The following is a 24,097-nucleotide window of genomic DNA, read 5'->3' as shown; positions in this document are numbered from 1 at the left end:
CTGACATTGTCTGGAGAAATGCATGGTTAAGGCCTTACAAATATTGTATACAAAATAAAGTTAAGGAAGTGCACTTTAAAATTTTACATAAGATATATCCATGTAATTCTATGATATCCAAATTTGTGGCTATTTATGTGTTTTCTGTGAAAAAGGTGAATCTGTCTCACTTGTTCTTAGAATATAAAATTGTCCGAATTTTGGGAAAACCTTTCAAATTACTTATTTACCATTATGACCACTACCCATGTTTTTGACATGAAGGATATAATATGTTAATATTGCAATGATAACACCATTGAAATTATTGCATTTTTTAAATTCTTGTGGACAAATACTTTACACAAAAAAACTCCCAAATTAGTTTTTTGATTTGAATTTAACTATTTTATTAAAACATTAACCCTAGTGAATAACATTTTCCTTAATCATGAAGATTTTTTCAGTGATTACAATTGCACCAGATTTTTATTTTTTATTACTTGATATTTTTTGTATGTTGTATCTTCTCGTTGATACCTGCGTTCTGTTTTGTATGATGTAACAATGTAAATTGTTCTGTATTTGAATGTAAAAAAATAAAAAATAAAAATAAAAAGATAGTAGCTAGCAAGTTAATTCTCACATTTTGGGAAAGATTTCTAATGTACTTGACGAAATTAGTGTAAATGTTGGGTTTTTGAGCTAGCGCCCAATAGACTCCCATTCAACAACAAAAACCACAAAAAATAAATAAAAATAGACTCCATTCACTCCTTGAAGGAGAGAGCTCCTTGTCCCAGAATGCACCGCACGGCCCATTGACGTAGCATGGGCAACGTTTCCCATCTCAAAGGTATATTTTCTGTTGTGAATGTCAAGACTCCACTCTGAGGCACATCTATCTGCAGGTTGAACATGGTGAGGTTGTAGACACCTAAATTGACAGTGCAGTTTGTTTTAGGTGATTTTACAGTTAACTAGCTACTTTACGTCAGTGGCGTTTGAGGGGGGATTTTTCTTCCCATGAGCACGGCCTTATTTCTGTTGTTGGATGACTCATTCATATTCCATTCACCTAGTTCAATGTAACATCGATTGGTTTAGGCTAGCTGATCTAGGGTGTAATCATTAGTCCAACAGTTGCAAACGAGTTTCTATTGGACAAATTCAGGAATTTTTTACTCCCCGTTTCGTTTGCTTCCGTTTAAGAAATGTTTTTCAACAGAATCGGTCCAATGAATACACCCCTTATCACGCATAAACACAGTTCACTTTCATAGCCACGTTGTATTCCTTCTCGCCTCTATGCACTCGACTGTTGCCAAGCCAAACCGTGTCATAACCGCTACACACAGCCTACGTCGTTGTCCACATATTATTTAAAGTAACGTCCTAGTCAACATAGATAATAGAACTAATGCTTTAGTAAACACGCTACAATCATGCAGTAACGTTGGTGTATATATAGTCAGTAAGGCGTTACACTGGCGGGCCCCGGTGGCAATAAAACCAAAAGCTTACCTTGACTTGGAAGAATTCCATTGTTGTGTTGGCTAGTCATAACCAGCTAGCTAACATAGCATCCCTCTGTTTGAGCTGGGTGTTTGAGTAACTAAAGTAGCCAGCTGCATTTGCTAGCTAAGTGAAAAAAATTAGTGTCTCTTGCTTCTCCTTTGTTAAACTTTTCACATTTTATTCAGAGCAGTGCTAGCTAGCTGTGGCTTAGGATTTCTGTACTAGATTCATTCTCTTATCCTTTGATTGGGTGGACCACATGTCAGTTCATGCTGCAAGAGCTCTGATGGGTTGGAGGAAGTCCTCTGAAAGTTGTCATAATTACAGAAGGCGGTGAGAACCAAGAGCCTCCTCGGTTTTGTGTTGAAGTCAATGTACCAAGAGGAGGACGGTAGCTAGCTGTCCTCCGGCTACACCATGGCGCTACCCTACAGATTGCGGTTTAGACTACTGTAGACCTTCAATGCAAAACAGTGTGTTTTAATCAATTATTTGGTGACGTGAATATATTTAGTGTAGTTTTATCTAAAGGAACTTTTTCAATGTTCTCAAAAAAAAGTAATTCACTGAGGATTGTCCTCCCCTTCCTCCACTGCTTTACATGCTGATATTGTATCTGGTAATCTTGTATGTAAGTGTTTTCCTGCCGGTCCATAGACAGAATCTATTGTGGATTTTGTAGTCTACTTGAGCTGCAACAAATTTCCACAATGATTTTTCCCATGTTGCTTCCAACCTTATTATAACACCAATGAAACACTTCTTCACAAAAATATTTTTCTCACATATTAGTGTTATTTAACACTGTATATTAAAGGATTGGGTGGTTTGGGGTGGATTTTTCCTTGAATATTTAACGATGTTCCACAGATGCTGGTTTAACTCGGAAGTGAGAAGCCATTCACATGATCAGATACAAGTTATTGCTGAAACCGCAAATAACTTGTTTACACTCAAATGATTTATTTTTTATTGCTCATTCTGTAATCCCTGAAATGTTTGAATCATTAGCTCTATTTGATATTCATCACTAGGGCTGTGGTGGTCTCACAATAGTTGGACCGTTAATTAACAAACAAGTTTAACATCTCCAGGCCTCCACGGAGTCCACGCATGCAAGCTGCATTACAAGCCGACGATGGGCGCCTTTGGAACATCTACATAAATAAAAAAAAATTGTCTAAAACATTATGCAGAAGAACAGAGTATGGGTTTGCCTAATGTATGTTATCTGGCTATGCGCCATGCCATAGGCTGTAGGATTGTTCATTTAGCTGACAGGATATGCCTATTTTATATATTGGATTTTACAGTAAGAAGAATATAATTGACCTTGGCTGAATAAAATAGGAAGGATATGTTTCCCGTTCTTGAGCGAGGGCGCATATGAAATGGCTATGTTGAGCTTAAGATTTAATTTGAAATATGCCCTATATGCTAGATTTTAAGGTGGGGGAGTCATGACATCCGTATTCACTCGAAGGCGTGCACTTCCCCACGGCTCCATTTTTCAATGGTGCCAGGTAGGCTACCTAGGTTTTATAGTGGAGCTGTGGTTAATATGAGCAGTTGAGAAATATAACACTTATTTCACTCTATGCATAAACTACTGTTTGAGGAGCACGCTCTCACTGTGCGACAGGCGATGTTCTGCCCAAGCTCTGTGTTACATGGGCTCTCCAACCCTGTTCCTGCTGCTACCCAGTGCTTAATTCGGGAAACCAAGTGGAAATTTGTTCGACCAACATCGATAGTAATATGCTTTCGCAAACAAAACATATTTCACTAAACGTTGACATCCCCTCTGCTCGCTCGCGAAAGGAATAAAGGGAAGAGAGGAGATGGAAACACACAGTGGTGGGATTCTGTATAGCCGAAGGTAGTCACCCAATTACTATGAAAATTATAAAAATTCCCTATTACTAGGCAATTCGAAATCTAAAACAAATTCGCTAATGATAGGCTTAACTGTAAGCCGTCCTGCACAATCAATGAACCAAAAGCGTCGCCTAAAGCGGTATGTTCTCTCCCAGACTCGTGGATAGAAATTTTGGAGCCTAGCATAAGGTAACCAGTCCATCCAGTATGCATAATAATAGTCCACATTCAAAGGCGATTACTCAAATGTATTTACTTTTTAAAGTATAGGCTAGACCAATTATGTAGTGAAGATATCTTAAATCAGTTTTATTTTTTCTGCCATGTCTAATATTTGGTAGGCTATGCATTGTATAACAGCACAATCATTTATTCGTTTTTTTTTTTTTCTCTGGCCTGTGCTCATAAGCCTGTGCATAAGCTCTAATATGCTTTTGATGTTGAATTAATCATCCCCTTAGAAAGCGCTGTCCATTTTGTTAGGCTTTGAAACATCCACAAGGACTTTTTTACTGTTTCAACCTGCTGTTGAACTTTTTTCAAATTGATCATCACATTTTAAGGTGAGTTTTAAAAGCATAAAACAGTTTTGATAAGTGTATGATTTTCGAAAGCATTTGCAAATAGTGCATTCGGAAAGTATTCAGAATCCCCCCCCAACACACATTTTGTTACATTAAAGCCTTCTAAAATTGATTTAAAAATATGATCCATCTACACAACATACCCCATAATGGCAAAGCGAATACCGGTTTTTAGAAATGTATTCAGACCCTTTGCTAGGACACTCAAAATTGAGCTCAGGTACATCCTGTTTCCATTTATCATCCTTGATGTTTCTACAACTTGATTGGAGTCCACCTGTAGTAAATTTAATTGATTGGACATTATTTGGAAAGGCACACCTGTCTATGTAAGGTCCCACGGTTGACAATGCATGTCAGAGCAAAAACCAAGCCATGAGATTGAAGGAATTGTCTGTAGAACTCCGAGACATGTGCATCGACACAATCCTATCTGGGGGAGGGTCTCAACATTCCTGCAGCATTAAAGATCCCCCAAGAACAGTGGCCTCATCATTCTTAAATGGAAGATGTTTGGAACCACCAAGACTCTTCCTAGAGCTAGCCACCTGGCAATCGGGGGAGAAGAGCCTTAGTAAGGGAGGAGACCAAAAACCCGACGGTCACTTTGATAGTGCTCCAGAGTTCCTTTGTTGAGAGAGTTCTATCTCTGCAGCTCTCTGCAGCACTCCACCAATCAGGCCTTTATGATAGTGGCCAGGCGTAAGTCACTCCTCAGTTAGTCACATGACCACTCTTGGCGTTTGCCAAAAGGCACCTAAAGACTCTCAGACCATGAAACAAGATTCTGGTCTGAAACAAACATTGAACTCTTTTGCCTGAATTCCAAGCGTCACGTCTGGAGGAAACCTGGCACCACCCCAACGGGGAAACATGGTGGCTTGAACCTGAATTGAACATCTCTGGAGAGACCTGAAAATAGCTGGGCAGTGAAGTTCCCCATCCAACCTGACAGCGCTTGAGGATCTGCAGAGAAGAATGAGAGTAACTCCCCAGGTACAGGTGTGCCAAGCTGGTAGCGTCATACCCAAGATTCAAGGCTGTAATCCCTGCCAAATGTGCTTCAACAAAGTACTGAGCACAGAGTCTGGGGGTGTGGAACAATTTAGTTAATTTTAGAATAAGGCTGTAACAATGTGTAATGTCAAGCAGTATGAATGCTTTCCAAATGTACTCTGTCAGAGGGACAATGGAGCCATGAGTACCAGCCCAATAGGACCTGATGGTCGATAACAGGTTGGGTACAACCAAAGCATGTCCAGAATGCATAAAGCGAGATGGCGTGCCTCAACAGTCACAATTGTACTACATTCATGACTGCCAGTGTGTTGGAAATATGAACAACGCGACAGCCCTATTCATCACATACTGATCTTATGAACCACTTCACTTGTAGTTGTATGCATTATACAGTAGCTCTCCTTGGGGATGGTTGGCCACCCTGCAACATTACAATTACAACCAATTGACTTTTTGTCTTTATAAAATAATTCCCTCATTCAATGAACCAGGAATCAAATTGCTAAGGTGGGCAAGGTAGCTAAGATCTATACTGAACAAAAATATAAACGCAACAATTTCAAAGATTTTACTGAGTTAGTTCATGTAAGGAAATCATTCAAAATCATTAGGCCCTGATCTATGGATTTCACATTACTGGGAATACAGATATGCATCTGTTGGTCACAGATTTTAAAAATAGGTAAATGTGTGGATCAGAAAACCAGTCAGTACCTGATGTGACCACCATTTGCCTCATGCATTGCGATATATCCTTTGCATAGATTTGATCAGGCTGTTGATCGTGGCCTGTGGAATGTTGTCCCACTCCCCTTCAATGGCTGTGCGAAGTTGCTGGATATTGGCGGGAACTGGAACACGCTGTCGTATACGTCGATCCAAAGCATCCCAAACATGCTCAGTGGGTTATCCTTCCGACATGGGTCCTTGCATTATGCTGAAACATGAGGTGATGGCGACGGATGAATGGCACGACAATGGGCCTCGGGATCGCTTCATGGTATCTCGGCGTTCAAATTGCCATCAGGAAAATGCAATTGTGGTGTTCGTAGCTTATGCCGGCCCATACCGTAACCCCACCTCTACCATGGGCCGCTCTTTTCACATAGTTGACATCAGAAAACCGCTTGCCCACACGATGCCATACACGTGGTCTGCGGTTGTGAGGCCGGTTGAATGTACTGCCAAATTCGCAACAAAAAAAAGATGTTGGAGGCGACTTGTGGTTGAGAAATGATCATTACGTTTTCTGGACATTTCTGCATTCAGCATGCCTATTGCAAGCAATTGCACATTTTAGAATGGTCTTCTATTGTTCCCAGCACAAGGTGTGCCTATGTAATGTTAATGCCGTTTAATCAGCTTCTTGATATGCCACACCTGTCAGGTGGATGTATTATCTTGGCGAAGAAGAAATAATCACTAACGGGGGGTGTACGCAAGCACATTTCTGCACAAAATGGAGAGAAATACGCTTTTTATGTGGGACATTTCTGAGATATTTCAGCTTATGAAACGCATTACACATAGATTTTATATTTTTGATCCGTTTATTTGTAAGGTTAAAGTGTTCAGGGGAGATCTTGACAACATAGGAGTTACTTGTCAATTAGATTATTCTAGGAATATTTTACATGGCCAGTATATGATAGAGAAGCCTAACCAATTCTGAGCGCTTGAGATGTATGGTTTTACAACCGACATATGCAGCGTTGGTTTCATCACCTGTATCAACTGCGTGTCAGCCATTTGCGGTTATACACGAGTGCTGGTAGAAAATTTATTTCAGGACATCGGACAAGACAACATTAATGCATTCTATTACCTAAATCGTTAACTAGCGAGAACTAGCCAAACTGCACAATACGTTTTGACTTTTCGATCTAGTTTGACTATCATTATTTTACCTGCTGCGGAAACGTCTCCCCCTGGCAACAGCCAATTGGCACACGCAGGTGATGCATACACAATGACTTTTCCAGGATTTTCAATGTTGACCAAAAGTAAGCTATAACTGGGCAAATGACTCACCAACTAGCAATGAATATCAACAAATGTGCACCGGTAGATAGCCGCGTTGGTCACAAACGTATCTCGCAACTGCATGATTGAAAGACCGCTTGGGCCTGTCTACGCAGGCCTACAATTATACTCCGATGCGCTCTGCAGAGATTGGGGGGACAGTGTGCAACACATTGCATCCGCAGGACACTGATCCAATTCTAATTCAGAGTAGCCTAATTGTTTGATATTGTGGTTTGTGTGAATTTTATTTAAAATGACTTGGCCATTCTAATAACTTAAACCTATATTCTTGTCAGACGAATGTAGAGCCCTCGTATATTTTTTTCTTTCCTGCTCTTGTTCATGTAAACACCACTAGATCAGCAGTGACTTAACTAACTCACCAGTATACAGGATTAAGTGATTACAGCTAACATTTTAAATCCAGAATGAACTCATTTCTTGTAGCATCTGCACAATATTGCCATCAAACTTCCACAATGCACTTATTTAATGGGTCAAAGAGCACGGAGCTTGGTAATTGAACCATGTCATGTGAAATAGGAATATCCCTATTCATTCGCCAAAACATCTCATCTTGCTTCGGTCATATCTGTTGGACACCTACAGTATTATAATAGTTTTGGTTCTTGTTCAGTAAACCAGTGCCACCCTCTTCCACCAGCATGGTCATGTGTGTGCGCAATCCTGACCAGCGGGTGGGGAATGCCCCTGAGGGCCATTGAGTCAGATGGAAAGTAGCCAAGACTGGGTCCACTGCACAAGCCTTGCCTGACGGTCCATTATCACCCATGGCTCTCTTAGAGCCTACTGTAAGGATTCAACTCCAAGTAATCCAATTGGAACATCCCATAATTAACCATTAGCGAGCTAGTTCTGGTGCATGTACAGTTGAAGTCGGAAGTTTACCTTCAAACTCTGTGCCTCTTTGCTTGACATGGGACAATCAAAAGAAGTCAGCCAAGACCTCAGAAAAAAAGATGTCGACCTCCAAGTCTGGTTCATCCTTGGGAGCAATTTCCAAACGCCTGAAGGTACCACATTAATCTGTACAAACAATGGTACGCAAGTATAAACACCATGGGACCACGCAGCCGTCATTCCGCTCAGGAAGGAGATGCGTTCTGTCTCCTAGAGATGAACGTACTTTGGTGCGAAAAGTGCAAATTAATCCCAGAACAGCAACGGACCTTGTGAAGATGCTGGAGGAAACGGTAACAAAAGTATCTATATCCACAGTAAAACAAGTCCTATATTGACATACACTGAAAGGCCGCTCAGCAAGGAAGAAGCCACTGCTCCAAAACCGCCATTTAAAAAAAAGCCAGACTACGGTTTGCAACTGCACATGGGGACAAATATTGTACTTTTTGGAGAAATGTCCTCTGGTCTGTTGAAACAAAAATAGAACTGTTAGGCCGTGATGACCATCGTTATGTTTGGAGGATAAAAGGGGGAGTCTTGCAAGCCGAAGAACACCATCCCAACCGTGAAGCATGGGGGTGGCAGCATCATGTTGTGGGGTGCTTTGCTGCAGGACGGAATGGTGCACTTCACAAAATAGATGGCACATCTCAAGACATGTCAGGAAGTTAATGATTGGTCGCAAATGTCTCTTCCAAATGGACAATGACCCCAAGCATACTTCCAAAGTTGTGGCAAAATGGTTTAAGGACAACAAAGTCAAGTATTGGAGTGGCCATCACAAAGCCCTGACCTCAATCCTATAGAAAATTTGTGGGCAGAACTGAAAATGCGTGTGCGAGCAAGGAGGCCTACGAACCTGACTCAGTTACACCAGCTCTGTCAGGAGGAATGGGCCAAAATTCACCCAACTTATTGTGGGAAGCTATCCAAAACATTTGACCCAAGTTAAACAATTTAAAGGCAATGCTACCAAATACTAATTGAGTGTATGTAATTTTCTGACCCACTGGGAATGTGATGAAAGAAATAAAAGCTGAATTAAATAATTCTCTCTACTATTATTCTGACATTTCACATTCTTAAAATGAAGTGGTGATCCCAACTGACCTAAGGTAATTTTTGCTAGGATTAAATGTCATGAATTGTGAAACTGAGTTTAAATGTATTTGGCTAAGCTGTATGTAAACTTCAACTGTACATAGTTGTAATTCAAATGATGGTGGGCCAGGCACCCTGGCTACTTTAGGGAAAATGCAAGTGTCATCTATCTTTTTTGAAGGCCTTTCAATCTTATGCAGGAGTCAGAATACAAGTATGGATTTGTTGGTCCCCATAGAATTCATTTGGCATTTATTTGCATTTCTGGCCCAATACAATGCTTTTTCCCCCTCTCTCTTTCTGAAATGACAAAATACATATCATAGGTGTGTAAAGTTGGGAATAACAAATTCATGCAGGATAACCTGAGGGCAGTCAAGGTGGGGTAACCTTGAGCCTTCAACCTTGGGCTTCTGCGTGCAAATTTTACGACATCACCAAAGGCCTGTGTTAAACATTGAGCTGTTTCATGCAGCCCCAGCTTAATATTTGGTTCCACTGCGTGGTTAATTCCCTAAACTGTCACACTGACAGGTAATCTATCCCTAGTGTGAGCTGAGCAGGCAGTTAGGCCTAGTCAAGGTGGCAAGTGCACTCCTGGAGCAAAAGTCAGTTTGGCCATTTATCCAGGAGTAGGGCAGGAAAACCAATGATGCATTTGATTGTGGTTACCAAAGTTCGAGGCATTACCGGGTCATAAATCACAAAGGAATCCGTTTTTTTCTTGTAGTGAATTGGGGCTTTGTAACAATGGGTAACTTGTAACGGGCATCCTCGATATTAGTTTTGACCCTTGAGGGCATCCTCAAATGCACAAGATGCTGTGAATAATTTTCATTTTTGCAATTAAATTGCTAGAGTTGGACGCGTGAGCCAAATTCTTTAATTTCCATTCTTCCGGAGGCCAGAAGGAGTTTAAATGGTAGGTGTTTTTTTTACGCTCACCTGCTCACTAGTTTGTGGTGCAGTGATGTTCTGTCAGCTGGGACCGACTACGCAGTTATGCATGAAATTGCTAATGCGCTTGGCCGTCCATTATCCTCATCAAAGTGACAAGCTCAGGAATTAAACACTCAGATCTGCTGTCAATGAGATCATTGGAAAATGTGTTTCTGTGAATATGGCGAGGCAACGGGTGAAGTATTTTAAGTGCTTTCTGTGGTTCTCTTTATTTCCGCCTCTGTGCTTTGACAGTTGACAAACAATAGCTTTCCTGAGTGGCGTGTGAGTGGTTATCTTGCGGCGATAAGGGCTCTCTGCTGGGTTGCTCTTATACCTGGCTGCATTTGACCCATTCTGGTCTCTCCGTGCGCCAAAGTTGGAGAAAGAAACACTGGTTTTGCTGGCTCATGCTCAGTGTTTGTCATTTTTATTCCAGCTGTACAAACTTGTGAAAATGTCTGGTCTCAGACCTCACGCTGAGTCCAGGTTATAGAGTAATGTGATCTGAATGCTTGAGCCACAAAAAAGGGTTGCATGGAAACCTGGTTATTGACTAGAATTTGGCCACCATGCACTTTTTATCAAAGGACTTTGCCGCCTCCTTTCCCCATCTGCAGATACGAGTCCTTCAGGTGAATTGTGTAGAAGAAAAAGCACCATGGCGTGATTGAGCTCCTCCACATGCCAGCCATTTTGGGATGTTTGTGTGAGCTGCTCATGTCGGGTCTTAGACCTCATGAGTCCGGGTTATTGAGTAATGTGATCGGAATGTTTTATCCCTGTGGCTCAAGCAGTCTTAGTTCCTAACTGTGAATGAGCCAGCTTGTCAATGCTCATTACGTCCACTGCAATAGAAAGGTGTGTGTGTGTGCACCAGTAGCTTGGTCTCCTCACTAAACTTGTCAGTCAGTGAGTGATGAATGAGCCATCGCGAGGGCATGTCATATTCTACTTGAAAGTGAAGCTGCGACGGGAAGTGCACCAGCCCTGCGAGTATGAAAAGTGCAAGTGTTCGTTTACATTATTTTGTTCTTTGTTCCTCACTGGCTTTTGTCATACTGTTCAAAGCCTCTTTCCTCAATACCAGAAATCCTTTAAGAAGCGCCAAAACGTTAAATGTGTCCAAACAGAGAATGATAAAAAAAAAATAATAATAATAATTAACCTAGAAAATACCATCACTAGCTATGTTTCCATCAAATTGACTTGTTGCAGATAAAAGGCTGTGTGATGACGTAGTGCACAAAAAAATGCCTTTTGCAGTTCCAGTTCCATGTACTGAAATTATTTAAGTTAAATGGGTTTCAATCGCATTTTCAACTCTACTGAAAGTTCTCTCACATTTATTGCGTTTATGTAGCGAGTGTGCCCGCTTTGCTATTGGCATGTGCAGTCTAGCCAACGACGCTATCTGCATGTTGTTGGCTACAGCGCATGTGTAGCCTACATGACATTGTTATGGACATCATGTCACCAGAATAAGACCCTCAATATTTATTGGAAAGGAGCATCAAGCTCATCACCTTGCACTCTACCACCCTGTAAAGTTCATTTTATTTAATCTGTTGCCTAATAAACTGCATGCTTTCCTGACAAGTCATAGTGGGAGGACTACACGTCATTGTGCGACTCCAAGTTTACTTTGATATAATGGTTATTATATCAATATTTGCTCATTAAAAGCATTACCACTAATTTCTGCTAAATTCATTTGACCAAAACAAAATCCCACCTTGTCTAGTGTATATTGTTTTGTCAATTTTACCGACAATTATTCTGTTTCCATCAGGCCTGTAATGAGATTTATGTTCGACATCAACTTTACTTGCCTAAAAAGGTTGCATGGGAACCTAGAATTAGGCCACCAAGTGCTTTGTCAAAGGATTTTGTCCTTCTCCGTTCCTCACCTGCAGATACGTGTCCTTCAGGTGAGTTGTGTAAAAGAACAAGCACCGTGCAGTGATTTACTGAGCTTCTCCACCCGCCAGCCATTTCGGTGTGAGTGTGTGAGCTGCTCGTGTCTCCCAACAGTTCTGTGACTGTGTGCCGGCCACCAACCTCCCCCCTCCACTCAAATCGCTTGCCTCCTGAATCATCTGCTACGGAGACAACGTATCAGGGAAGGGTGCTGCTATTTATTGTGCTTGGCGGTTGCTGACATACCAGTGTCAGGGCTGTTTCGGCAGACGAGCGTGATCTATCACAGCGATGGATGTCCTTATTTCAGAGCCACCGGCGCATCACATTGATTGCACAACAATGACTCATGAAGTGTATTTCACTGGTTACATCAACTGTCCCCGACATATGACCGGTTTATTTGTTTTCCACTTGATCTAAAACCACTGCCTTGCACTATCACGTTGAGCCATATGAAGATTCTCAGATATGATCCTAACGCAGGGAATCTAAGCAAGCAGCCACGTATTGGTCTGTATGTACGATGTTTACAGAGTGGCTTCGAGCAGACGTTTCACCGTCTTTAGAGCATGAAATGTGAACTTGATGTTTCAGAGCGGAGATACCAAGCCAACTCTGTTCTGGTTGGATGTTTGGGATCTCTCCGTAGTGTCAGATGGTTGGTAATTGTCCAGACTTGCACTAGCAGTGGACTCTTCAAGGATGTCTTAGACCTAGACCTACCTGTTTTCTGTTGTCACTTAACTGTGTGGGCTGGGACATTGGCTACCTTTTGTAGAATATGGAAATAATAAGGCTTATTCTTTCCAAATGAATACTTGTTTGCACATTCAACAAATGTCTGAGATATTTGTATTAGGTGCCTGCTTTGTGTGCCATTTTTTTATATGCCTTGTACTAACTTTACCCGTCTTCTCTCCCCACAGGTTCAACTACAGATCAACACATCACCTGACCACAAATGGGTTTTACGAGTTCCTCAACTGGTTTGACGAGAGGTCATGGTACCCCTTGGGGAGGATCGTGGGGGGCACAGTAAGTTTAACATGTTCCCTACTGTGATCAAGCTTAAATCAGCCTAATTTGAAACCAACTCAGTGGGAAGAACACATTGGATATACAGGGCTTTGGGAAAGTATCCAGACCCCTAGACTTTTTACACATTTTGTTACATTACAGCCTTATTCCACAATGGATTACATCATCCGTGTCCCCCCCCCCTCATCAATATACTCACAACACCCCATAATGACAAAGCAAAAACAGGTTTTTAGGCACTTTAGCAAATGTTTAAAAAAAAAATTACGTACGTATTCTGACCCTTTACTTAGTACTTTGTTGATGCACCTTTGGCAGTGATTACAGCCTTGAGTCTTGTTTGGTATGACGATACAAGCTTGGCACACCTGTATTTGGGGAGTTTCTCCCATTCTTGTCTGCAGATCCTCTCAAAATCTGTCAGGTTGGATGTGGAGTGTCGCTGCACAGCTATTTTTAGGTCTCTCCAGAGATGTTCGATCGGGTTCAAGTCTGGGCTCTGGCTGGGCCACTCACGGCCGTTCAGAGACTTGTCCCGAAGCCACTCCTGTGTCTTGGCTGTGCTTAGGGTCATTGTCCTGTTGGAAGGTGAACCTTCACCCCAGTCGGAGGTCCTGAGCGCTCTGGAGCAGGTTTCCATCAAGGATCTCTCTGTACTTTGCTCTGTTCATCTTTCCCTCGATCCTGACTTGTATCCCTGCCGCTGAAAAACATCCCCACAGCATGATGCTACCACCACCATGCTTCACCGTAGGGATGGTGCTAGGTTTCCTCTAGACGTGAAGCTTGGCATTCAGACCAAAGAGTCCAATCTTGGTTTCATCAGACCTGATAATATTGTATCATGAGAGTCCTTTCAGTGACTTTTGGCAAACTCCAGTCGGGCTGTGTGGTGCCTTTTACTGTGAGTGGCTTCTTTCTAGCCACTCTACCATGAAGGCTTAATTGGTGGAGTTCTGTAGAGATGATTGTCCTTCTGGAAGGTTCTCCATCTCCACAGAGGAGCTCTGTCAGAGTTACCATTGGGTTCTTGGCTAGCTCCCTGACCATGGCCCTTCTCCCCAGATAGCTGTTTGTATGAGCGGCCAGCTCTAGGAAGTGTCTTGGTGGTTCCAAACTTTTTCAGTTTAATTATAATGGAGGCCACTGTGGGGCATGGGGACCTTCAATGCTGTTGACACTTCATGGTACCCTTCCCCAGATCTGTGCCTCGACGCAATCCTGTCTTGGAGCTCTACGGACAATTCCTTCGACCTCATTGCTTGTCTTTATTTTATTTAATCCGTTGTAGAATAAGGCTGTAACTTAATGTGGAGAAGGTCTGAATACTTTCCGAATGCACTGTAGATATAGGCCTAGACTCTGGTGTTCTAGTGGTTGGGGTGTTAGATGAGAGAGCACCATGAACCGTACCGTTTCATAAGCCTCCCCCAGCGCTCTCCGGTCTGTCACGCATCGGCAGCAACCAGTGAGCTTTTAACTTGAGGGATTCCACATGACTGCCAATGATCATGCGGTTTACCAACAGGACCTGCTGTTGAAATCACAACCTCTTTCACCGTGAGTTACTACCTGCCGATTCTGTAAGATTTATCGCCCGCGCTCCTCTCTCGGCGACTCCTCGTTTTTTTTGGGGGGGGGGGGGCTGCCTTGTGAACTGTGAACTGTGCACTGAAGCGCTGTGAATAAAATACTACTCTGCTCTTCCTCACTGCTCCCGACATGTCTCTGTACTGTAATCAGACGCTTAATGGGGTGACATTTTTTTTACCAGCCTTGTTACGGCAAACCTTTTAAAAGGGGCTCCCTGTGTTATCTCGTCACTTTCTCCACCTAGGTTGGCATCTGAAGTTTCACTCTGTTCCCTGTTGTGTACAGTGTACTTACTCCAGGGTGGCGGGAGAGAAGCGCCGAGCATTTAAGACAGCCAGACATGCCTGCACTCAGTATTGCAGCGTCGGAATATAGGCTAGTAGCAGTTGCAGGCGTTGCTGTTTCAGTAGCAATGGGTTCAGTCAATCTGCACAAGGGATCCGAACTGCCTATCCTACATCCTAACACGCCTATATCTGTAGGCAGTGGACAGTACTGCTGCGCAGTGGACCAGGGTTTAGACAGCAGGTGTGTCAGATGCTGGGTACACAGAATGCAAATGCCCAGCAACATGCAAAGTGAGGGAAGATCCAGGTTCAGTGCCTCTGGGAACTCTTTTGGTGCTAAATATTTGCCATGTGTCAGCTACCTGGCTCAATAACTTGTTTTTATCTCTAGGTTTTTCTTTTTCCCTCTCCCTCCCCCACCACATGATTACGCAAAGATGGCAAAGTGCTTCCCTCAGCTGTCCTGCTAATACTTACAGGCTATGAGGTATGAAGGGCCTTTTGAATTTGATCAGGCAGCCTTAATGGTGCACAAACCTGGATCGCTAATGGAATGTTACAAATCACCTCTTCTGAACACACTGGTTCTATGAAGTCCTTGTCAGAAATCACACCAGTTGTGGGAACACTGTAGAGTGGAAGAAAATTAGCTCGTACTCTTTTGTCTATGACAGTTAAGAGAATATAGGGAATGCAGTCCTACACAATGCATGGCTAGGGCTTTTGCGGTGGCCGTATTACAGCCGTACCGGCAGTCATGAGTCATGACCGCAGTCAAATTGTACGTGAACGATGGGTCACGGTAATCTCCTCTTATGCACTCTGGACAAGCATTGGCGGCGTCCAACTCGCTAATGTCCTTGTACTCCACGCTCTATTGTCCCTCAACACTGACAGCAATGCAAATGCAAGAGTATCATGCTTTTAAACTGAGTGGAAAACATGGTCGTTGTGGAGGTTTCAAAGCCAAACAATGAAATGGACAGCGCTTTCTAAGGTGATTTAATTCAAAACACCCATACACATGTTAGAGCTTATGCGTAGGCCTATACAGTTAATTCGGAAAGTATTCAGACCCCCCACAGGTGACGGTGCATGCCAGAGCAAAAACAAAGCAATGAGGTCGAAGGAATTGTCCGTAGAGCTCCGAGACAGGATTGTGTCGAGGCACAGATCTGGGGAACGGTAGCAAAACATTTCTGCAGCATTGACGGTCCCCAAGCACACAGTGGCATCCATCGTTCTTAAATGGAAGTTTGGAACCAAGACTCTTCCTAGAACTGGCCGCCCGGCCAAACTGAGCAATCGGTGGAGAAGGGCCTTGGTCAGGGAAGTGACCAGGTACCTGATGGTCTCTGACAGAGCTCCAAACTTCCTCTGTGGAGATGGTGGTGGTGGTGGCGGCATCATGCTGTGTGGATGTTTTTCAGCGGCAGGAACTGGGAGACTAGTCAGGTTCGATGTAAAGATGAGCAGAGAGAAATAGAGATCCTCCTTCAGAGTGCTCAGGACCTCCGACTGGGGTGAAGGTTCACCTTCCAACAGGACAGCGACCCTAAGCACATAGCCAAGACAACACTGGAGGGGCTTCGGGACACGTCTCAATGTCCTTAATTGGCCGAGCCAGAGCCCGGACTTGAATCCGATTGAACATCTCTGGAAATACCTGAAAATGGCTGTGCAGCATTGCTCCCATCCAACCTGACAGAGCTTGAGAGCATCTGCAGAGAAGAATGTGAGAAACTACCCAGATACACGTGTGCCAACATGTCTGATTTTCAGGGAAAAGCACACCAAACAATTATGTTAGTTCAGTACATAGCGACATAAAAACACAGCCATTTTCCCAGCAAAAGATAGTAGTCACAAAAAGCAGAAATAGAGAAAATGAATCACTAGCCTTTGATGATCTTCATCAGATGACACTCATGGGACATCATGTTACACAATACTTTTGTTTTGTTCGATAATGTGCATATTTATATCCACAAATCTCGGTTTACATTGGCGCCATGTTCAGAAATGCCTCCAAAATATCCGGAGTATTTGCAGAGAGCCACGTCAAATAACATAAATACTCATCATAAACTTTGAAAGATACATGTTTTACATAGAATTAAAGATACACTTGTTCTTAATGCAACCGCTGTGTCAGATTTAAAAAAAACTTTTACGTAAAAAGCACACCATGCAATAATCTGAGACGGCGCTCAGATTTAACAACATTTCTCCGCCATGTTGGAGTCAACAGAAATATGAAATTACATCATAAATATTCCCTTTGATTATCTTCATCAGAATGCACTGCCAGGAATCCTAGTTCCACAATAAATCGTTGTTTTGTTCCATAATGTCCATTACTTATGTCCAAGTAGCTACTTTTGCTAGCATGTGTAGTACACGTGTCACGATCGTGTTGACATGAATGAGAGGACCAAGGCGCAACATGATATGAATACATCTTCTTTAATTTATAACGACGAAGATGAACAAGAAACACTTAAACCACACTAACAAAAACAACAAACGATCGTGAAACTTCAAACGCAAGTGCACACACAAACTACTTACGTCGACATATACATATACAATGACCCACAAACAGCTAAAGCCTATGGCAGCCTTAAATATGGCTCCCAACTAGAGACAACAGAAACCAGCTGTCTCTAATTGAGAACCCATTCAGGCCACCATAGACTTTCCTAGAAAACTACACACCCATAGACACAGCTAGATACATACGCTCAACACAAAACCATACACTACAACCAACACCCCCTCTACCATATAATACCCCAAAACACACACATACCCCATGTCACACCCTGACCTAACTAAAATAATAAATAAAACAAATAATACTAAGGCCAGGGCATGACATAACCCCCCCCTTAAGGTGCGAACTCCGGGCGCACCAGCACATAGTCTAGGGGAGGGTCTGGGTGGGCTTCCTTCCACGGCGGCGGCTCCGGCACTGGTCGTGGTCCCCACCCCACCCTAGTCATAAGGGGCAGCACCGGGATAAGGGGCAGCACCGGGATAAGGGGCAGCACCGGGATAAGGGGCAGCACCGGGATAAGGGGCAGCACCGGGATAAGGGGCAGATCCTGGCTGGATGACGGCTCCGGCGGATCCTGGTTGGACGGCTCATGGCTGGCTGACAGATCTGGCTGCTCATGGCTGGCTGACGGATTTGGACGCTCATGGCTGGCTGACGGCTCTGGCAGATCCTGTCTGGTTGGCGGCTCTGGACGCTCATGGCTGGCTGACGGATCTGGACGCTCATGGCTGGCTGACGGATCTGGACGCTCATGGCTGGCTGACGGATTTGGACGCTCATGGCTGGCTGACGGCTCTGGCAGATCCTGTCTGGTTGGCGGCTCTGGCAGATCCTGTCTGGTTGGCGGCTCTGGCAGATCCTGTCTGGTTGGCGGCTCTGGCAGATCCTGTCTGGTTGGCGGCTCTGGCAGATCCTGTCTGGTTGGCGGCTCTGGCAGATCCTGTCTGGTTGGCGGCTCTGGCAGATCCTGTCTGGTTGGCGGCTCTGGCAGATCCTGTCTGGTTGGCGGCTCTGGCAGATCCTGTCTGGTTGGCGGCTCTGGCAGATCCTGTCTGGTTGGCGGCTCTGGCAGATCCTGTCTGGTTGGCGGCTCTGGCAGATCCTGTCTGGTTGGCGGCTCTGGCAGATCCTGTCTGGTTGGCGGCTCTGGCAGATCCTGTCTGGTTGGCGGCTCTGGCAGATCCTGTCTGGTTGGCGGCTCTGGCAGATCCTGTCTGGTTGGCGGCTCTGGCAGATCCTGTCTGGTTGGCGGCTCTGGCAGATCCTGTCTGGTTGGCGGCTCTGGCAGATCCTGTCTGGTTGGCGGCTCTGGCAGATCCTGTCTGGTTGGCGGCTCTGGCAGATCCTGTCTGGTTGGCGGCTCTGGCAGATCCTGTCTGGTTGGCGGCTCTGGCAGATCCTGTCTGGTTGGCGGCTCTGGCAGATCCTGTCTGGTTGGCGGCTCTGGCAGATCCTGTCTGGTTGGCGGCTCTGGCAGATCCTGTCTGGTTGGCGGCTCTGGCAGATCCTGTCTGGTTGGCGGCTCTGGCAGATCCTGTCTGGTTGGCGGCTCTGGCAGATCCTGTCCGGTTGGCGGCTCTGGCAGATCCTGTCCGGTTGGCGGCTCTGGCAGATCCTGTCCGGTTGGCGGCTCTGGCAGATCCTGTCCGGTTGGCGGCTCTGGCAGATCCTGTCCGGTTGGCGGCTCTGGCAGATCCTGTCCGGTTGGCGGCTCTGGCAGATCCTGTCCGGTTGGCGGCTCTGGCAGATCCTGTCCGGTTGGCGGCTCTGGCAGATCCTGTCCGGTTGGCGGCTCTGGCAGATCCTGTCCGGTTGGCGGCTCTGGCAGATCCTGTCCGGTTGGCGGCTCTGGCAGATCCTGTCCGGTTGGCGGCTCTGGCAGATCCTGTCTGACGAATGGCTCTCAGACGGGCGGCTCATGGCTCGGGACAGACGGGCGGCTCATGGCTCGGGACAGACGGGCGGCTCATGGCTCGGGACAGACGGGCGGCTCATGGCTCGGGACAGACGGGCGGCTCATGGCTCGGGACAGACGGGCGGCTCATGGCTCGGGACAGACGGGCGGCTCATGGCTCGGGACAGACGGGCGGCTCATGGCTCGGGACAGACGGGCGGCTCATGGCTCGGGACAGACGGGCGGCTCATGGCTCGGGACAGACGGGCGGCTCATGGCTCGGGACAGACGGGCGGCTCAGACGGCGCTGGGCAGACGGGCGGCTCAGACGGCGCTGGGGAGACGGGCGGCTCAGACGGCGCTGGGGAGACGGACGGCTCAGACGGCGCTGGGGAGACGGATGGCTCTGGCCGGATGAGGCGCACTGTAGGCCTGGTGCGTGGTGCCGGAACTGGAGGCACCGGGCTAAAGGCACGCACTTTCAGGCTAGTGCGGGGAGAAGGAACAGGGCATACTGGACCCTGGGGACGCACATTAGGCCTAGTGCGTGGGGCCGGAACTGGTGGTACCGGACTGGGGACACGCATCTCAGGGCTAGTGCGGGGAGCAGCAACAGGATGTGCAGGACCCACCTACACAGGATTCTTGGACATGGGAGGAGATACTGGATGGTAAGGGACCTTGGGCACAACCGGGAGAATATCGCCTCCCTCGTGAAGAGCTGGAGGCAGCGAAAGCCGAGAGGAGGCGATATGAGGAGGCAGCACGGAAGCAAGGCTGGAGACCCGTGAGTAATACCCAAAAATTTCTTGGGGATGGGCTCATGGGGAGTGTGGCGAGTCCAGATGGGAGAACTGCGTCAACTTCCCGTGCTACCCGTGAGGACTCTAAGAGGGAACCTGAGCCAGTCGGGCTGATATTGGAGGTGAGCAATGGGAAGGAAGCCCACCCAGACCCTCCCCTAGACTGTGTGCTGGTGCGCTCGGAGTTCGCACCTTAAGGGGGGGGTTATGTCACGCCCTGGCCTTAGTATTATTTGTTTTCTTTATTATTTTAGTTAGGTCAGGGTGTGACATGGGAAATGTTTGTGTTTTGTCGGTTTTGGGTGGTTATATGGTAGAGGGGGTGTTGGTTGTCCATAGGCTTTCGTTTTGATGTGGGTAATTGTCTATGTTATACGTTTGTAGCCTGTATGTGCACTACGTTCATAGCTTCACGGTAGTTTGTTTGTTTTGTTAGTTTTGTAATAGTGTTTTGTTTTCGGTTCTCCTTCTTCATAATAAAAAGGAGGATGGCCTATTTTCCTAATGCTGCGTTTTGGTCCGTCAATCCTCCACACGATCGTGACAACACGTGTCCAAACGCTCGCGCAGATGCAGGCAAACGTCGGACGAAAACTTCAAAAAGTTATATTACAAGTCGAATAAACTGGTCAAACTTAGTAGAGAATCAATCTTCAGAATGTTATCATATATATCCAATAACATTCCAACCGGAGCATTCCTTCATGTCTGTAGAAGTTATGGAACGCATGGCGATATCATGAGGAATGCGCGTGACCAAGAACTAGCCATCTGCCAGACCACTGACTCAAACACCTCCCATCCGGTCCTACATCACAGTATAGGCTTCATTCAGCGTTCTACAGACTGTTGACATCTAGTATAAGGCGTAGGAAGTGCAAACAGATCCATATATCACAGGGAATTGAATAGGCGATGAGTTTACCATCGACCAGTCTCAGAATTCTCACTTCCTGTTTGTATTTTCTCAGGTATTTGCCCGCCATATGAGTTCTGTTATACTCACAGACATCATTCAAACAGTTTTAGAAACTTCAGACTGTTTTCTATCCAATAATAATATGCATATATTTAGCATCTGGGACAGAGTAGGAGGCTGTTCAATCTGGGCACGCTATTCATCCAAAAGTGAAAATGCTGCCCCCTATCATAAAGAAGTTAAGAACGTGCTTAGCTATAAAACCGGAGTAGCCTACCTGGCATGGTTGACAAACGAACAGTGGGAAAGTGTCCTCCGTTCGCTATTCAAGTGCATACGGATAGCAACTGTTTTTGACCCTGTTCCTGCACATTTTGATAATAGGCCATTCAAAATCGAAACGAATGTTACGTATTAGTAAAGACGAGAACATTTAGACTCGTTTGAGAGAACGTGTGCAGCCTGAGGCAAGGAACACAGCGCAAACTTTAGCTACTTTCTCAAATAATCAATTGCCTATAGTTGCACAAAGCAGCCCGTATGTTTTAATTTCTAAGACATTCTAAGGTTTTGTATCATTCCCAACTTAAGTTGCCAAATAACTCTAAATCTAGCATATAGGATCGGTTTCAAATAATCACTTTTGCGCTCAACATAGCCACTCTCGCCAAAATGGGGGAAAAATATCCTTTCTATTTTATTCCGCCAAGTTAAATTACATTCTTCTTACTATAAAATAATAGCACTGGAATTAAGCATATCCGGCCAGCTAAATGAACAAGCATATGGAGCATAGCCAGAGAACATAGTTGGTCGACTCATATTCTGTTCTTCCGTAGGAGAAAAAAAACTTCATATCGTGTTTATTTAGTAAATAAATAATGGATGTATTGTTATGGTGTATATTAAATAGGTTTATTAGACTTTTTTCAAATGTGTATGTTCCACAGGCGTGGCCTTGTATGTGTGGCGGCCTGGAGATGCTAAATGTGTTTGTTAATTAATGGCCAGTTACCGTGAGACAGGAAGTCAATTGCATGACAATAACCGGCTGATAAAGTTTCATGACTGCCACAGCTCTAGGCATGACAGATCCCCGAAGGAATAACTGAGTTACGGTACATCTCCTAATGATTTGGATCAGGTAGTACCTCTTGAAGTGCATCTTGACTATATCAAATGTAACCCATTCCGTGCAGATTGTGAAGTACACCCAAGGGTTTCCTGACGTTCTGAGGCATTCCAGAACTACTTCCAACACCTGAATGGTGTCACTCTGCCTTTTCTTCAGTGGTATCCCCCCAAAAACCTTTTTCTAGTCTGCGTTAATTGTAGCACCTCTCCCGTCTCCGAACGGGGACCTAAGCAGTGTGCTGCACCCCACCGCTGCTTCCCATATCCCGCCCCGCCATCAGCTCTCCTTCTCTCCCCTCTATTCAGTCTGCTTCAAATGACTCTGACAGCCCTCGTTAATTGTGTATGATAACACAAGTCCCTTTGCACGTGATGGGTCACGCCGTTTCGTAGAGGGAGGAGCAGATCTCAGTGAATGTGTCAGTGACTGAATCTCTGCGGATCCCTCGTCTTTTCTCTCCCACTCTCGAGGGGGATATCTGCCAGCCGCTCCCTCTCCAGAGTTGTAGATGAGAGTTGAGGGCTGAATAAATGTGGCACTGTTTAACCATTGGGCTCTGTCAAGCCAATAAACCACCCTTTTGTTACTGTAGAGAAATGGACCAGGCACATTTTTACGCTGACGGGACAAAATGTCAAGCTATGTGGGGGGGGGGGAAATGCGGACTACAGAGAGTCCAGCATCTGTTCTGGGGGCAACCAAACAGTGATTACTTGGGTTAAAACAAATGCTGAAGTAGCGTTAGCCTAGGCTCTAGCTCGATCCCCAGGTCGGGGAAACTGGGTTGGATGATTTGGGAGAGCGGTGCAATAAGACTGGTTCATAAAGTTTAGCACGCCTAGGCTACGACTAGCTAATTAAAAATGAGAAGCACGCCAGGCAGAGACGAGCCAAAGTGCGCTGGGCTTGTCTCTGCCAGGCGCATCGCATACATCAGGGCATCACTCACACTTTAACATAGCCCCTCTGACTTCAGAAAGGTTTCACACAAGCCTAATTGGGCCTGGTCTCGTGTTATAGGCAGAGAGCTGTAAGGTTTGGGGGGTTTTGAGGCCTCCGCTTTGAACTGGGCAATTAGTCGGTATTTCGGTGGAGAAGATCGCCTTACCTGGTTTTCTCGATTTGTAAATCCAGAGCAGATTCAATTAACTTGACTCACTCTTGTGGTATGTGGATGCAGCAAGCCAACACTTGAAGTTATCACTCTCCTGCCTGACCTGTGGAGTTCCAACTAACTGCTCGATGGTTAAGTTACAGTACATTATGGTTGATTTTAAAAGTTTATTCCCATTCATCAGTGTGTTGCATTTTATATCCAGGATAAAGACAAGTATGCATGAAGGTGCCATAAATGTTCCATTTACAGTCCGTCTATCTTGTCTCTCTCTCTCTCCAGGTATATCCAGGTTTGATGGTCACCGCAGGCCTTATCCACTACGTGCTGAACCTGCTCCACTTGACGGTGCACATCCGGGATGTGTGCGTCTTCCTGGCGCCCGTGTTCAGTGGCCTGACATCCATCTCCACCTTTCTGCTGACGCGAGAGCTGTGGAACCAGGGGGCGGGGCTTCTGGCAGCCTGCTTTATCGCCATTGTTCCCGGGTACATCTCCCGCTCTGTGGCCGGCTCCTTCGACAACGAGGGCATTGCCATCTTCGCCCTCCAGTTCACCTACTACCTTTGGGTAAGCCTGCGTCTTCCGGGTTTGAACTTCATCCTTTTAGAAATCCCTTTTTAGATCCTTTATGGCTACGGGTGTTTCTCAATACTGGTGCTACTGTGTGCCACGCTCTCTGAGGATGTTCTCTTGAGTACGTTCTTGTGAGGATGACAGTGTGGAGAATGCGTAGAACATTGCATTTGAGATGCACTCTCACTCCCCATACTGTATTACCTCACGCTTCTCCTCCCCATTCACTGAGCCTTTTTTCCCAGCCAGGGCAATGGCAATAGAGACAAGATCTACACAAAGCAAAC

At 45.2% G+C, this 24,097-nt stretch overlaps 1 protein-coding gene across 1 annotated transcript in view; it reads left to right on the top strand.

Annotated features, from left to right (window-relative positions):
- The window catches only part of LOC129831380 (dolichyl-diphosphooligosaccharide--protein glycosyltransferase subunit STT3B-like), a 91,167-nt gene that overhangs the window by 34,403 nt on the left and 32,667 nt on the right, over positions 1-24,097 (top strand). The window contains exons 2-3 of the mRNA XM_055894732.1: positions 12,818-12,926; positions 23,517-23,804. Coding sequence (XP_055750707.1) covers positions 12,818-12,926; positions 23,517-23,804 — 397 coding nt within the window. The remainder of the gene's footprint in view (positions 1-12,817; positions 12,927-23,516; positions 23,805-24,097) is intronic.

The sequence above is a fragment of the Salvelinus fontinalis genome, chromosome 32 (assembly GCF_029448725.1).
Source record: "Salvelinus fontinalis isolate EN_2023a chromosome 32, ASM2944872v1, whole genome shotgun sequence".
In the NCBI taxonomy this organism is placed as follows: Eukaryota; Metazoa; Chordata; class Actinopteri; order Salmoniformes; family Salmonidae; genus Salvelinus; species Salvelinus fontinalis.
This window is presented reverse-complemented; position numbering and strand designations above follow the sequence as displayed.